Source organism: Cololabis saira, chromosome 21 (assembly GCF_033807715.1).
Source record: "Cololabis saira isolate AMF1-May2022 chromosome 21, fColSai1.1, whole genome shotgun sequence".
NCBI classification, from domain to species: Eukaryota; Metazoa; Chordata; class Actinopteri; order Beloniformes; family Belonidae; genus Cololabis; species Cololabis saira.
This window is the reverse complement of record NC_084607.1, coordinates 16,968,313-16,982,772: the sequence shown is the minus strand read 5'-3', so window position 1 is coordinate 16,982,772 and position 14,460 is coordinate 16,968,313. Positions and strand designations below refer to the sequence as shown.

Sequence of the window (14,460 nt, the reverse complement as noted above, 5' to 3'; positions counted from 1 at the left end):
CTGCGCCGGTGACGTACTTTGTAAACAGGAAGTACTCCGTGAGGTGCGGACAACGCTCTTAAAACTACCCGAAAAGGTGACGCATATTGACACATTCGCTGTGATAATTTACGTTTTTTAGCTTGGTATATATGTTTTAACTGGGTTATTCACATCTAAATTACCGTAGAGACTCAATGCGTGATGCTGTGGGTATATATTTCTCTGGAAGCTAATGCTAAGCTATTCCAGTTCAAATATAGCCAGTTTAAAACGTTTGATTCTTTGTTTATTTCGCTCATTTCCAAAATAATAATGCAAATACAAAAGAAATGAAAGAAAAGAAAACAACAAATAAACATGAAGTTAATGCTAATATTGCATTAGACCAAAATATATAAACAAAACAAGGCAAGTTTATTTGTATAGCACAATTCAACACAAAGTAATCCAAAGTGACTTACATCATAATTAAAAGCAGCCATACACAATTAAACAGTAAATAACAAATAAAATGATAAGAAAAGAGGTAAAATAATAAAAAGCACAAGTTGTTAAACATAAGGCCAGTAGAGTACAGCAGGTAAGTATTTAATTTAAGATTAGCTTCAGTAAACAGTAATGTTTTTAGGCCTGATTTAAAGGAGCTGACAGTTGGAGCAGACCTCAGGTCTACAGGAAGTTTGTTCCACCGGTGAGGAGCAGAATAACTGAACGCTGCTTCACCTTGCTTGGTTCTTGTTCTTGGGACACACAACAAACCAAGACTGAAAAGGTGTAGGCTGAATCTTAGCTTATTACTCCTAACCTTTTTATAATACATTTCTGTCAGGTCCTACAAATATCGATACAAAGCAGTAAATCAATTAAATGAAAAACATTTCATATACTTTTTGTATATTGAAAACATTCAATATACTGCATATACCTATTATCTATTTAAAGCAGCACAATGTAACTTTTCCACCTTAATCTAATATTTCATCATCATCATTGTGATGGTACATCAACTTCCAACAGGTGTAATGACACCTCTGTCATGGTCTGAGGGGTCTGTATCGCCTTCACTGGCACTATGTAACTTGGAGGTGGATGGTAGGAACCCTTCCACACTACTGGTAAAGCACTACCGCTTTTGTCCAAAGAAGCCGCCAAACTCGACAAAAGCTGAAAGTTACATTGTGCTGCTTTAAGTTCTGACACTTAAACAATCACTTTTTATTTTTATTTTTGTTTTTACCTTTTACTTTTATTTTCATTTTTATCTGTATTTTAAATGTTCTTATTTTCTTATGTTTGATTTGTAAATGGCAGTGTTGTGTGTGTGAGATGGAGATGTCAATTTCCCTGAGGGAACCTCCCAAAGGGATTAATAAAGTAATCTGAATCTGAATCTGAATCTGAGTCATACAATATGATTATACTTAAGTAGCATCTTGTTCTTCAGTATTTTTTTTAAATATTTGGCATGTACTAATTTCCATTTCCAAAACATTCCACAGATTAACCCCATAAACTGAAACACATCTATGTTTGACATCCGTTCTGTTTTTTTGTTTTTGTGAACATACAGCTTCCTCTCAGTTCAAATACACTTGACATCTGCTGAAACAGATTCTGGATACATTATAACGTCAATGTTTATTGCCAAAATCGCAGAATATGATTAATGTTATTTTATGTTTATTTGGTTCTGGGTGTTTATGTCTGTCAGGGATGTTTTCTATGAATTTGTTCTTGGTGGTTGCTTGCATTTCTTTATGATGATTTTATTATGCTTTTCTTCGTGTTTAAGATATTCAGTCTCATCTTTCTAACCCCTTCGTTGTTTCATTCCAACTCTTCGTCATTCTGTTTTTTATTTTATTCTTTCGATTAACCACTTTTCTTTAGATATTTCTGATCAGTCTCTATTACCTATGATTATGGAGAACTCCACTTGTCAAATTAAGAAACAAAAAATGTAAAAGTATTTATAGAAGATCCCCTGGACAAAGACGAACACTTTAATTATTATTCATTAACGTATTCATGCAAATAACTTGCACAAGCAGTAGCTGTTCATTGAAAGTAATTTAAATTGTTAGTTTAAAATCTGTGTGGTTGTTTTTTTTTCTCTTATCAACAGGTCCTGGCTGAAGACTGAGGAATATATTATGGGGAAGAGCTGTAAAGTGGTCGTGTGTGGCCAGTCGGCTGTTGGAAAAACAGCTATATTGGAACAACTACTATATGCCAACCATGTTGCAGGTACGCCTGTGCCTTTTTTCTGCATATACTTTTTGATAAGATCTCTCTCTCTCTCTGTATGTATGTATGTATGTATGTATGTATGTATGTATGTATGTATGTATGTATGTATGTATGTATGTATGTATGTATGTATGTATGTATGTATGTATGTATGTATGTATGTATGTATGTATGTATGTATGTATGTATGTATGTATGTATGTATGTATGTAATGTATATCAATAAAATGTATTTATTCCCAAAATAAATTATTTGTAACAGTGCTCCATTTAACCTACACTTAAAGATAAATTCAATTAAATAAATTTAAGAACAGGCTATAAACATAGTGCAAATTTAGCAGTGTGCAAACAATTGGTAAACTGTAAAATAGGTGGGATTGTATACCTGTTAACATTGAAGTGACGGTATATGGTAAAACAGGGGTTTCACAGTGAGGAGTTGTACAGATTTGTTGCCACAGAAAGGAAAGACCTTCTATGGCTCTCAGTTTTTCAGGTGGGTGGCGTGAGTCTTTTGGTCCAATGTTGGAACAGCAGCTGATGGAGGGGGTGGGTGGCGTAATCCAGGATGCTTCATAGTTTCTGAAGAGATATTTTTAGGTTCCATATACAGATTTGTTGTATTATATATTTATAATTTGTCCTACTTGTATAATTCAACATACAAGCAGCATGTCATGCCATATATGGCCTGTTTTTTTCATCCTTTATCAGGTTCAGAGCCCATGGAGACCCTTGAGGATATCTACATGGGCTCCATAGAAACTGACCGCGGCACACGAGAACAGGTGCGCTTCTACGACACCCGCGGACTCCGGGATGGGATGGAGTTCCCTCGGCATTACTACACTTTTGCTGATGGCTTTGTACTCGTGTACAGCATCGACAGCAAAGAGTCCTTTAAGCGAATGGAGGCCCTCAAGAAAGACATTGATCGTCACAGAGACAAGAAAGAGGTGAGGACTGAATACAGCCGTGTGCTAGGAGTAGTTGACTTTGTGATGTGTTGTTAACCCAAAGTTTATTCATTTCTGTGTTCTTCCTGATTTGTTGTTATTCATGCTTTATACCATAGTTAGAGCTATGGCAGACGTGTTGAAGCACAGTGTGGTGTTTGATATGAACTAACTTGGTCATCCTGACTTCTAGGTTACCATCGTTGTGTTGGGTAACAAGCTGGACAGGCAGGATGAGCGGAGAATTGACTCTAACTATGCCCAGAACTGGGCAAAGAACGAGAAGGTGCGTCTGTGGGAGGTGTCGGTGGTGGACCGTCGCACACTCATTGAACCGTTTGTCTACCTGGCCAGTAAAATGACCCAACCGCAGAGCAAGTCAACCTTTCCTCTGAGTCGCAATAAGAATAAGGGCAGTGGATCAACTGACAGCTAGATGCTTGACCCAGCTGCCGCGTTTAAAGTGAAGGGTAGAAGTATGTTAAAGGGAACACTGTTTTACGGAAAAAAACAAAACAATTTTGATATTAGGAGGGACTGAGACAGTAAGTTTTTAGGTTTTGAGAATGTGAAGAAGTGATGATGAGAGAAAAGTCAGGAAGATTGTAAAAATATTTATATCCAGCGAGCACTGTTGGTCGCTTTGAGACATCTTTGTTTCGATCTCTGCTGATGTTATGAGAGTTAACGCTTATCTGAAATGAAAAAAAAGACATCACCGCTTTGTAAAATCAAATGTACTGTGTAGAATTATGATCACATTATTTCACTTATAACATCAGCTGTGTTTGGAACAAAGTATGTTTTGGATTTATAAGTTTCAGTTCTTAAACATCTTACAATCAACATTTTGATGCTGTTCTATCTTTGGGGAGTCCCTAGTTTTAAGAAATCATAGTCATTGTGCTCATAGTCAAAACAAATGTGGATTTTGCACATTGGGACACTGGCTTGTATTATGTTCATGAACACTAAAAGAGCACACAGACTGAATCATTTCAAACCACATCACACCAATGCTGGATGTAGCACAATGTGAAAGGTGGAGATTTGTTACGTTGTTCAAGTTTGTTGCTGAGATTCACCGTGTAATGTTGCTGGATGATTGACATTCCTTACCACGTAAAGCCTTTAGCGCAGGATGTTCAGGATGTTTGACGAGTAGATGCTGCTGCAGGATCGGGTGTTACTTTTTCTGGCTGTTCCACTTGAAAGATATTGATGATAGATTGGAGCATCAACACTGTAATAAACGGGTTACTGCTGTAGTAGATAAAACCTTAATGTGCATGACCGTCATCTAACTGTTTATTCAGCCTGCATATCAGAAATGAGGAGCCTTTGCTTATAGTTTCATTGAAAAAGGGGAAACTGGATATTATTTTTTAATGTTTCACATTTGTGCCATCAATATCAACGCTTGTATCATGTGTGCTGCTTTTATTTTGAAGTTTCAAGCTTTCAGGTTTAACCAGTTATGAAGCTTATTCAGTTTATATTTGTTTGCAAGTTTTGTAAATGAATTAAAAGCTTCTATGCGCCTGTGCAAAAGATGTGGTTGTGTCGAAGTTGATTAACTCATTACAGGAGACGTTTCATCTCATCATGGCGAGGAAGTACAGCCTGGAAACGTCATACCATTAAAACAGGTCAAGTTTAAAGTCCAGATTAAACAAAGCTGACATCATCTCTACCTTTTGGCAATTCTCAAAGTGTGCTGATCAACTCGTATTTAAAGATCACACTGCATGATTATTTTCAAGAGTTGGCTAATGACAATTCTCAAATGAAATGTAAAATAAAATAAATTAATAGATAGTTAAGTGTGCACATATGGCATTAAAACCTTGTCTAATTTAGTCACATCTGTTAAGACTAAAAGGAAGAGGCAGTTTACACTGGCTGATGCATTTTAGACTGCCTCAGTACCAGTAAATCCTATATGAAAATAATTTCTTAGAGCAGGAAAGCGTTTCATTAGTATATTTCTAACAATATAACAGACCGAAAAATGAATGCTACGATATATTATTAATAACGATTTATTAATATCTGCACTCAGAGCTACTTCAGATCCTTGGTATTCACTGCCCTCTAGTGGTAGTAGTCAGGGACTGCTTGTATTTAGTCAATGTAATAATAACACAGTAGTGATAAACCACTACTGTTCTAGCCAATTGTATATTAAGCTGTACTAAGATATCATGACACTGCTCTTCTTAAAAATATATGGCCTTGCCAGTGTCGTAAAACTCAAAACATGCATTTTCTTTTTTTTACATGCAATGCTTTTAAACTCAGGAACAGAACTGGCTACGGTGGCTTTCATGTATAATAAGTTAATGATGATTTTTTTTTCTTTTTGTCATAAAAGAACTTACATTTAGTTTTTCAAGATAAAGTGCACATGTTTTGTATGATTTGTAAAACTAAAACTTGATGAAAAATGAGTCATTCTGTTAAAAACATTCATGCATGTACAATGTATCTGAGGACTTTGGGTTCAACCAAAGTGCAAATATAGAAAATGTGGGTGAAATACCCAGGAATAGAAATAGTCCTTCCTCTGATGTACTAATTAGCGGAAATACGTCAGTTCAGTTTAAACAAAGATTCCAAAAGCATCTGTGTTTTACAGATTTCCGAAGAGCACTCCTGCAAACCTGAGCCTATGGGTAGAAAACTGTACCTTGTAGTTGCTGGAATTAATCTGGCACCATCAATAAACTGATTTGAAGGTGATAAGGAACAAAAAGATGATGGACTAGAACAGAGACATTTCATCATCATTATGATCTGCTGATTCCAAACGGGGATGTTGAGATAATGAGAACCTCTCGGCTGGAGCGTTTTTGAAATGACATTATCCCGCCTCGCCTCAGTTTACCCAGAGGGTATCAGCACAAATCGTCTCCTTTCAGTCATGTTCTTCGTAATGACTAAAGGTGAGCCTGTCCGCCTATGTTACTTCACTCAAAATGATTTAGTGATTGAATCATATTTGCACAGCGACAGTTCAGTGGTCCCATCCTGACGTTCGAACACTGAGGTGATTTGTCGAAGTCTTTCTCTGTGATGTTTCAATGGTTTTATTGATTTGGATTTGTTACTTACCTGTATAACTTATGTACGTTCCTGCTCATCTTGACACCACTAACCCAAAAGACAAATCACTGCTTGCCAGTGTCATTCACGCTGCGAAAAGGCGTCTCCCTTGTGTCAGTAACACTGCACAGCAAGTGGCACGACTCTGGCTGAGGATCCACATTTTTTTGTGTGAAGTAAAAGCAGACTCGAACCCTGGAAGCTGCTCCCCCGACCCTGTTTTTACAGTCACCACCGTGACAAGTCAAATGAACAAAACAATTCCACACTGCAGTGAACACACGCAGCCTAAATGGCAGAGGCACGTCCAGACTTGGAAATATCAGCTGCCCTTCAGCCATCAGTTGTGTCAAATGTTAGTCGTCATGCTGGCTGCTCACGGGCATCTAAGACGGATCATTTGCCCTGAAAGCACCGAGTGAGTCATTCCTAATAAGTCCAGCTTGCAGCATTGTGAACTGAGCAAGAAATGATTGTGTCTTGTACTCTGCTGCGTGCTCGTGTATTCACGTCAAATCACAAACATGGGTACGTTAAAAATGTCCCTCACTAAGGCTTAGTTTTGAAGATAAAGAACAAACTCATTTATTTCTCTGCCGAGTCTGCTCTATCTTCCATCTGTCTCTCAATTATCTGGTTGTGTTTTCTGTAAAACGTGCAAATATGCAGCAGCCTATACCAGTAATGCTGATGCCACCATAATGTAAAGGAAGATAGCCGAGTTTTCCCTTTAAGCAACCCTGTTTTTGTCAGGAGACTGATTAATCAGAAACAACTCCCTGTTGCCTCTTTAAAAGAAAACAAGGTAAAAGCTGTGAGCAGAGTAGGTGAATACGCATTATTGAGCGTTAAAGGTAGGGTAGGGGAAGATGGATTTTGTTTTTTTTCCTGCAGTGAGCAGATATTCACTGAAGATTTCCAATAAGTGATCTTGGTTTCATACTGCATGGCATCGCTTCCCCTTCCTTTAGGTACGAAAATTATTTGCATGCAGTTACCTCGAGGATGACATTGCATTTACAGGATAAAGGACCCTTCTGTAGAAATAACAAATCTAGAAACAACATTTTATTGATCTTAGAAATAAATACAGTTTTCCAATATCTTAAAGGAGATATCTGATTGGTCCAAAATTCATCCTGTAGCGTGAAAATAGACAACAAAAAAAGCGCAGCATCATGTTTAGCAAGCCCAAAAAAAAAACGGCGCTCAAAAGAGAAAAGGCAAAAAGAGCCAGGATGATGTTAAAGCAAAAATGACAAAATAAGATACGTATTTTACTGCAACTGAGGACAAAGCAGGGAGGATGGTTTACCAGCTACCTCCATAAATGAAACAGCATCGCCCTGACCGCCAGGGGGGCCAGGAGGAGACTTCTCCTGCTCTGCAGGGGGAGAGTGGCCAGTCACAACGTTAGCCTACATGGCGACAACAGCAAGTCTCTATTGGCTATGCATGTATGTGTGCTTGCAGTGTGCGCTTTTGTTTAGGACTGGGGTGGGGGCCTATCACCATTATGTTACGCCACTGCAACGAACGCTAACATACAGCCCGAGAAAGAAGCGCTTCTGTCCTGCAGGAGGCGGTGCGATCAGGAGATTCTGACCTGAACATCATCGAGTCAGAGACGAGGCAGTCAGTGATCTTCTTTTTCTTAGGTACCGCAACCCTCCATATTTTACTATAGCCTGCACGTTTTCTACAACAAATTCCCAAACGATTAGAACATTCTGGAGTTAAAGCAACCATGGGTTATTATTGGATGGTAAGGAGTGTAATTGTTTGTCGGGCAGCAAAAATGACCTGAATCAAGGCGGTTTTAGGTGAAAATGGAAATACATGTTAGTACGTGTGGAAGTGACTTTAAGCCTCTGACAAATCAGAACGTTATTCCACGGTGTGAATCAGCCCGCAGACCAACCAAGGTCATTTTAACTTAAGTGTGCAGAAAGTAAAGGATGAAATCTCCTTTCTCAGCCTCCAGCACGTTGTTATAAATCCACCTTGTGTCGTAAACTACTGCCATTAGACGCAAAAAGTGGAGAGTTTATGGCCTCAGCCTCTAACATTTGCCCGGTTTGTTATAAATACAGAAGTACTGACCTGGTTCTATGGAAATAGAGGTCAAGAAGTCCTTACATTCATCATCTGATAACAAACCTGCAGTTGTTCTTTTTACTCCCGAATGTTCCTTGAAGTGGCATCTCGCTTGCTTTTCCTGCCAAATACCTATATACCTAATGACTATTTCAGCCAGTTTTCATGCTGTTGCTTTGTATGAAGTTCATTTGAAGTCAAAAGTATTTGTTGCATTATTTCTAAGAGCGTGCTCTTCTTTATTTCCGGTGCCTGAAACTTGTTCCTGCTTTCTCACACCTGAGAACATTTGTGAGCTTCTTTGTGACGTGTCCAGATCCAGAATGATTTCAGTTTATTTTAACACATCATACATCCACAAGAGATGACTGACGATGCATCATTCAAACCATTTTAGAGCTCAGTTAAACAATTCAAACCTTTATTTTCTCTCGAGGTAAAATTGGTTGAAACCTTTTTCTAAGTTTCTAACAGTTTCTAAGAGTCTAAAGTGAAACATTTCTGCCACTTCACTTTTATTTTAAACCAATGTTATAAGAGCATTTATCATTTAATATTGATTAGTGTGCAGATGAAGATTTCTTTTTTTTTTTTTTTACAAAGTATAAAGTACAAAATTACTTAAAAATGTCTTCATAATTATTCTCTGTAGAAATTTCCACATTGATTTTTTTTTCCTTTGATTACAATCACCAACAGTCATTACTGTGTAGTATAAATAGATGCTTGCATGTCTTATTTTGATGTTACTGCTGATAAATGCAAAGTTTGAGTTTCCCTCTGAAATAAAATGATATTTCACTGTGATGTTATTTTGAAGAAGCAGCTATAATCAGAGATGGAAGATGTAAGATGAACATCATTAAAGCCATGCAATGTTCTTTCTTACACCGAACACAAACACGTGTGCGCACACACACAGGGATGCAGCGTTTATCAGCGGTGACTGACAGCAGCAGGAGAGAAGCGCATCTCCTCCTCCTCAGACGACATTCAGATAAGATAATGGATCTGGGGTGTGGATCAATACAGAGGACACGCCGGTGTCGCAGCTTAAGGTCGTCACGTCCCTCTGCCGCACGCCTGGCTCTACTAAGCGATGAGGATCTAATGGCTTTCCTTTCATTTGTACAACAGGCGCTGGACTTGATGTGGCTTATCTGCTGCCCCCACAAAGCCTGGGTGGGCATGTTGGACGCAAATAACATCAATATACATTTCAAGGGGCTTCCTTCAAACAAACCAGAGAGCTGGGAAATGAATGCACCGCCAATTCAGCTAACCACACGATTATGAAGACTGGCACATAAAAGCGTAGATATAAGAAAGCACACGACTGATGTTTAAGTACAGCTTCTGTTTCACCCCCCCCTGTTCAGAGTTGCATCTTTCTGCACTTTATGAAGCCAATCTGATGTTCTGTGTTGACCGTTTCCACATTGTGACGAAGGCCGGCCTGCATCGAAACCATGTCAGCGTCCCGGGTGTTTTATTGCAGCACCTGAAATTCAGCCGACCCTGGACACGGTGACTTTATTCCATCTCGGTTTACTCCATTTACTTTGCTTCAGCTTAACACCTGTCCAGCTGTCACTACCTTCCCCGGAAAAGACTGGAAATTGCTACACGTAGGCCGCCACATGAGCTGCGGGGATGGCGCAGGCTTTCTGAGGAATGAGCAGTCTGAACCACATTTGAAACCCAAGAGAAAAGAAACAACAAAGAAAAGCAGTCTTTGTAAGTGTGAGCACCCCCGTCGTCACTCAGCTGCCTCCCACACTCGTACGATCTCAGGTTGCTGCTGTTTTTCCTGCCAAACACACACATGCACAAACACAGATCCTCCAAAATATTTTGTACAAGTTCTAAAAGCTTTATTTTCCAAAATCCATCCATTTTCTCTCTAATGTACAGCACTGTTAGGTATGAACTTTTAGTCGATCCATCCACGCATACAGTGTTTCCTGCCCGCTGGAGCTGTGGAGGGATACCCTGAATGGATGGCCACGCTTGCTTTCGCTCAACCTGTCACCCCTGAGAAGGCCTGGCTAATCTTACTTCAGGATTTTGTCTTAAAAGGCCTTGAATTACATCAATAATTCACTTGTTGTCAACAAGGAGAAAGAAAAAGCTCACTCAAAAATTCATGTTTTAAAGACTTTGTCTTGTACATAAAAAAAAAAAAATGTTGATAAAACCATGTAAATTAAGAAAAGAAAAAAAAAGAAAAGAAAAAAAGAAGCATTTTTATTCCCTTTCCCTGTATGACTACAGAGCCAACAATACGATCAGGTACTCTCTTCTATAACAGTTCATTATGATACAGATAACAATAGCAACTCTGGTTAAATCTCTATAGTTACTCTATGATTTTCTACATATAGCTTGTTTTTTCTTCTAGATTCTTTATTGAAAGAAAAAAACAAACGTTTGCCTATGTCAGAGTTACTGCTGAGCAATAGAAACAAACATACAGTGAAGATTAAAGGCTGGCTGGTTCACTGAGTAGTGTGACTGGGGAGCATCACAGGAGTGTGGCGGGGGGAGACCCGGTGGCTTTGCCAGATCCAGAACGGCCCCCGGGGGTCCTCAATCAAACAGAAAATGCACATAAGATGAATGGTCTTGTTGAAGCACTGGTACTGGATGGCAGTTACAGGTTTCTCCACGACAGATGGCACTGTTGCCTCACGCACAACTGCACACGTTGCACAAATGCACGGGGATTTTGCTCCATTACTGTAATTTAAAAGAACGTGATTTGGTATGACTTTTAAAAGGAGGATGATGCAGTCCTTCCGAGTCCTTTTTTGAGACTTTGCCAGGAGCTCATTTTGGCTCGAGGAAGGTTGAGTGTCCTGTGGTGGTGGGGTGAGTCAGCACACGGGGGCACGAACAGCAATGTGACAGCTGATGATGCACTTGTGACACTTTTCCAAATCACTGGTCTCTCAGTGTTTTGCTGAGTGGAAGTCACATGAAGGGGGTTCGCTGCTCCCGGATGGAGAAAAGTGAAGCGCCACTGCCTCAAGGTGCTGAAGCCCCCTCTCTGCGGCTATAAATAGAACGTCTCAGCCTGCAGTCACAACATGTGGAGGCTGACCATGAGCATGAAGCATCAAGGGCAGCACCAGGACAACTTATCATTTCATATGACTGGCCCGTGGCCGCGTCGGGGTTCGTATCACACGGTTACAGGAGTTTACAGCAGACGATATATAAAGCCAGAGATACACCAAAAAACACACCATAAACATAATGAATGTATTGCTTTAAATGTGAGGCTCGTCATAATATGGATAAACCATAACGTGATCACTCACACCTGATTGTTTTTCTTGTCAAAGAAACATTTTCATCAAAAAACTGACATGAGACTAAAACATACAGCTACAGCAAATTAAAATCTGAACAGCAACACAATTGTCATTGCTTTTGTAGGTAAATCAGTTTTAAGGTGCTTTTAATGTGGTTGCCATGGCACTGTGCTTTGTTCCCTCCCACGCTGTGCGTAGTCGCTGCAACTGGATGTCAATCAAACTGTGGCTGAGCAGCTTTCCCACCCACAGTTATCCAAACTTTTTTTTTTTTTATCTACTTCCGAAATCCCATCAAGTCTTCAAGTTATCCTTTTGTGTTTTCATTACGTGCGTGATTGCGTGCGTCGTGAGGGGCGCCTTCCCTGCCCGTCGACATCTCGCACTGAGATAACGACACAGAAAATCAAGGGGGGGAGGGAGCTTGGCGGTGGCATTGAGGTGAGGGAAGCGGGAAATAAACGGTAGTCGGGATGGGGGAGGAAATTAAGACATTTTTGCAGCGGAAAACACTCGTGGCTGCAAAATGTCTCCGAGAAACAACGTTCAAGTCGCATTGCGTGAATGATGCGCTGGAGCGAGAAACCGTTCCGGAGACAGATTTATAAGATGAAACAAGTTGACAAGCTGACCTTTGCTTAGTCCTGGGGGTCAGGAGACAAGTCTGAGGGGCCATGACTCAGAGAGAGGAAAAAAAAAAACATGTTTTCAGTAAGAGTCAGGAGCTCCACGAACAGTGTTAGGATCTGGATCTGACGAATGGTTTTTGGGAGGTTTTAACAAAAAGACATACCACACGTAACAAAGCGGAACTCACGCCCTTCAGAGGAGGTAACTGTCTAGAGACTTGTTTGATAATTGCCATATCCAGGATACCATGTGACTGCACACGTTAAGCTTGTTAGCTGAAATCAGTGATCAGCGAGACTGGCTTGTGCTGCCCGGCGGGTACTTCTTGGGTTCAGCTGCTTCAATGACCCACAAGGGGTTAATCATCATCATCATCTCCATACATATAAATTAAAAATGTTTTATAAGAGCATCAAGTAAAGGGACCTTATTTTGTGGCAACCACACTAAACCTACATCTAGACTTGTCTATATTTGTTCTCTAATAAATTACACAATAATATTCATAATTTAATCCATGTTGACCCACGAAATGGCTATAAAATGGCCTCGTATCACCAGTCACTGTCTGGAGGCCTTTCCTGCTTCTTAGGTCAGTATAAGAGGAGCAGAAAGAAGGCATGATGGGGGATCTTGGCCGTTTACGATCAGAACAGCTCTCAGGTCATCAGGCCTGGCGAGTATCAAGACTTGTGCACTCTGCCCATGTCAAGTCAGGTGGGCTGCATAGTTTTGCATGTGGCCTTTTGTTGTGCGGCGCACATTAAAGAAGGATCTTGGATTTTGGTAAAGGGACAAGGGCGGAGCTCAATTGGGAGGGGGGGTTAAGTCCTTAGTAGGGGGAGAAGATGATGGGGGTGTGTGTGGCCCGCAGCGGCCCGGGGGCAGGCCGGAACAGTGCGGGGCCCAGGAATGGGGTCTGGATGAAGGTGGCGGTGCCCACCGGGTGGCGCAGAGCCAGCGGGTTAGTTGCCAGGGTGCACAGAGCTGGAGGGGTGAGGGGGCTGGGCAGGAAGCCAGTTGTCAAACTCTTGGTCAGCTGCTTCTGCAAGGCCAGTTTGGTCTGGAGAAGACAGGAGGGGGAACGGTGAGAAGCAAGAGAAAAACAGTTACTGCGCACACATGCGCCCAAGCACACACTTAGCTGCAGTACAGTTATATGCAAAACACCTCTGAGCAAATTACATTTACTTCTTCTCCTGATACAAAAACAGAAAAGTATTAATTTGTCAACAGGTGTCAAAAACTTGCATATGACTACATAACAGACTAAATCTGTATGACTATGTTACGTACACAGCTTTTTTCATCATTTATTTGCAAGATTTACCTCTAGAGCTCGCCGCTGTTAAAAAGATAGATCTGATCTTTTTAACCAATGATGAAAAGTTTTACTCGCTGGTCATGATATACAGTAGATGCATGGGGTATGAGCCGTTCGCAAGCCACAAACTGCTGCTTCTTTGCCACATATTAGTAAATATCATCATACATCCACGCTGACCACTTTCCCTCTTCCCATTTCTTCCAGAGCGGCATCTTGTGTCCATCTTAATCAGTGTCTTTTGTCACTGATGTCAGATTAGACCTGCACTAACTGCCTGAGACTCTCTTATGTATGCACGTGGAAGTGCTGGGGAGTCCGAGTACACAGCTAAATATAAAGGACTGGAAATGGAAATGAAATATTTTACTGGAGTGTTCCTGACTGACCTTTCCTTGCTGAGTGAAATGCTGTAAACTACTCAAGGAGTCACATTCAGTATTTATAATCAAGCCTCATTTGTGTCTGTGTGACAAACATCAATCTCATTAATTTTAACTAACAGAAAAACATTTGACTCTGAGAGTAATTCCTCTCTCTCTGTTACCCATGTACGTCCTGAGATGCACCTTAGGAGAAAGTGCCGTACTCATAGAAACCTCATTCCTGTGCAGAAAACTACTCTGAACCCTGCTGACATGCATGCTGCTCTAATCTCACTGCAGGTAGGCACATTTGATCAATGATCATTGCATAGTTTTTGTAATCTGTCGATGAAGCATTACAAGTGAAGAGAAAAGCGATTCCTCTGCAGAGTTTCTACTGTGTTGTTCTTGGGACACAAACACAACAAATT

The 14,460-nt window shown here is 40.3% G+C and overlaps 2 protein-coding genes across 4 annotated transcripts in view; one reads left to right on the top strand and one right to left on the bottom strand.

Annotated features, from left to right (window-relative positions):
* Nucleotides 1-7: 7 nt before the first annotated feature.
* Nucleotides 8-4,738, top strand: nkiras2 (NFKB inhibitor interacting Ras-like 2). Its single transcript, XM_061711328.1, has 4 exons — nucleotides 8-76; nucleotides 2,108-2,229; nucleotides 2,950-3,191; nucleotides 3,385-4,738. Exons 2-4 carry the CDS (start codon nucleotides 2,136-2,138, stop codon nucleotides 3,625-3,627), a joined length of 579 nt encoding a protein of 192 aa, XP_061567312.1. The 5' UTR covers nucleotides 8-76; nucleotides 2,108-2,135; the 3' UTR covers nucleotides 3,628-4,738.
* A 5,523-nt stretch (nucleotides 4,739-10,261) lies between these two features.
* Nucleotides 10,262-14,460, bottom strand: part of znf385c (zinc finger protein 385C) — a 159,595-nt gene continuing 155,396 nt past the window's right edge. For all 3 annotated transcript variants that reach the window (XM_061711748.1, XM_061711749.1, XM_061711750.1), the window contains one exon: nucleotides 10,262-13,403. In XM_061711748.1, coding sequence (XP_061567732.1) covers nucleotides 13,173-13,403 — 231 coding nt within the window. In that variant the 3' untranslated portion in view covers nucleotides 10,262-13,172. The remainder of the gene's footprint in view (nucleotides 13,404-14,460) is intronic.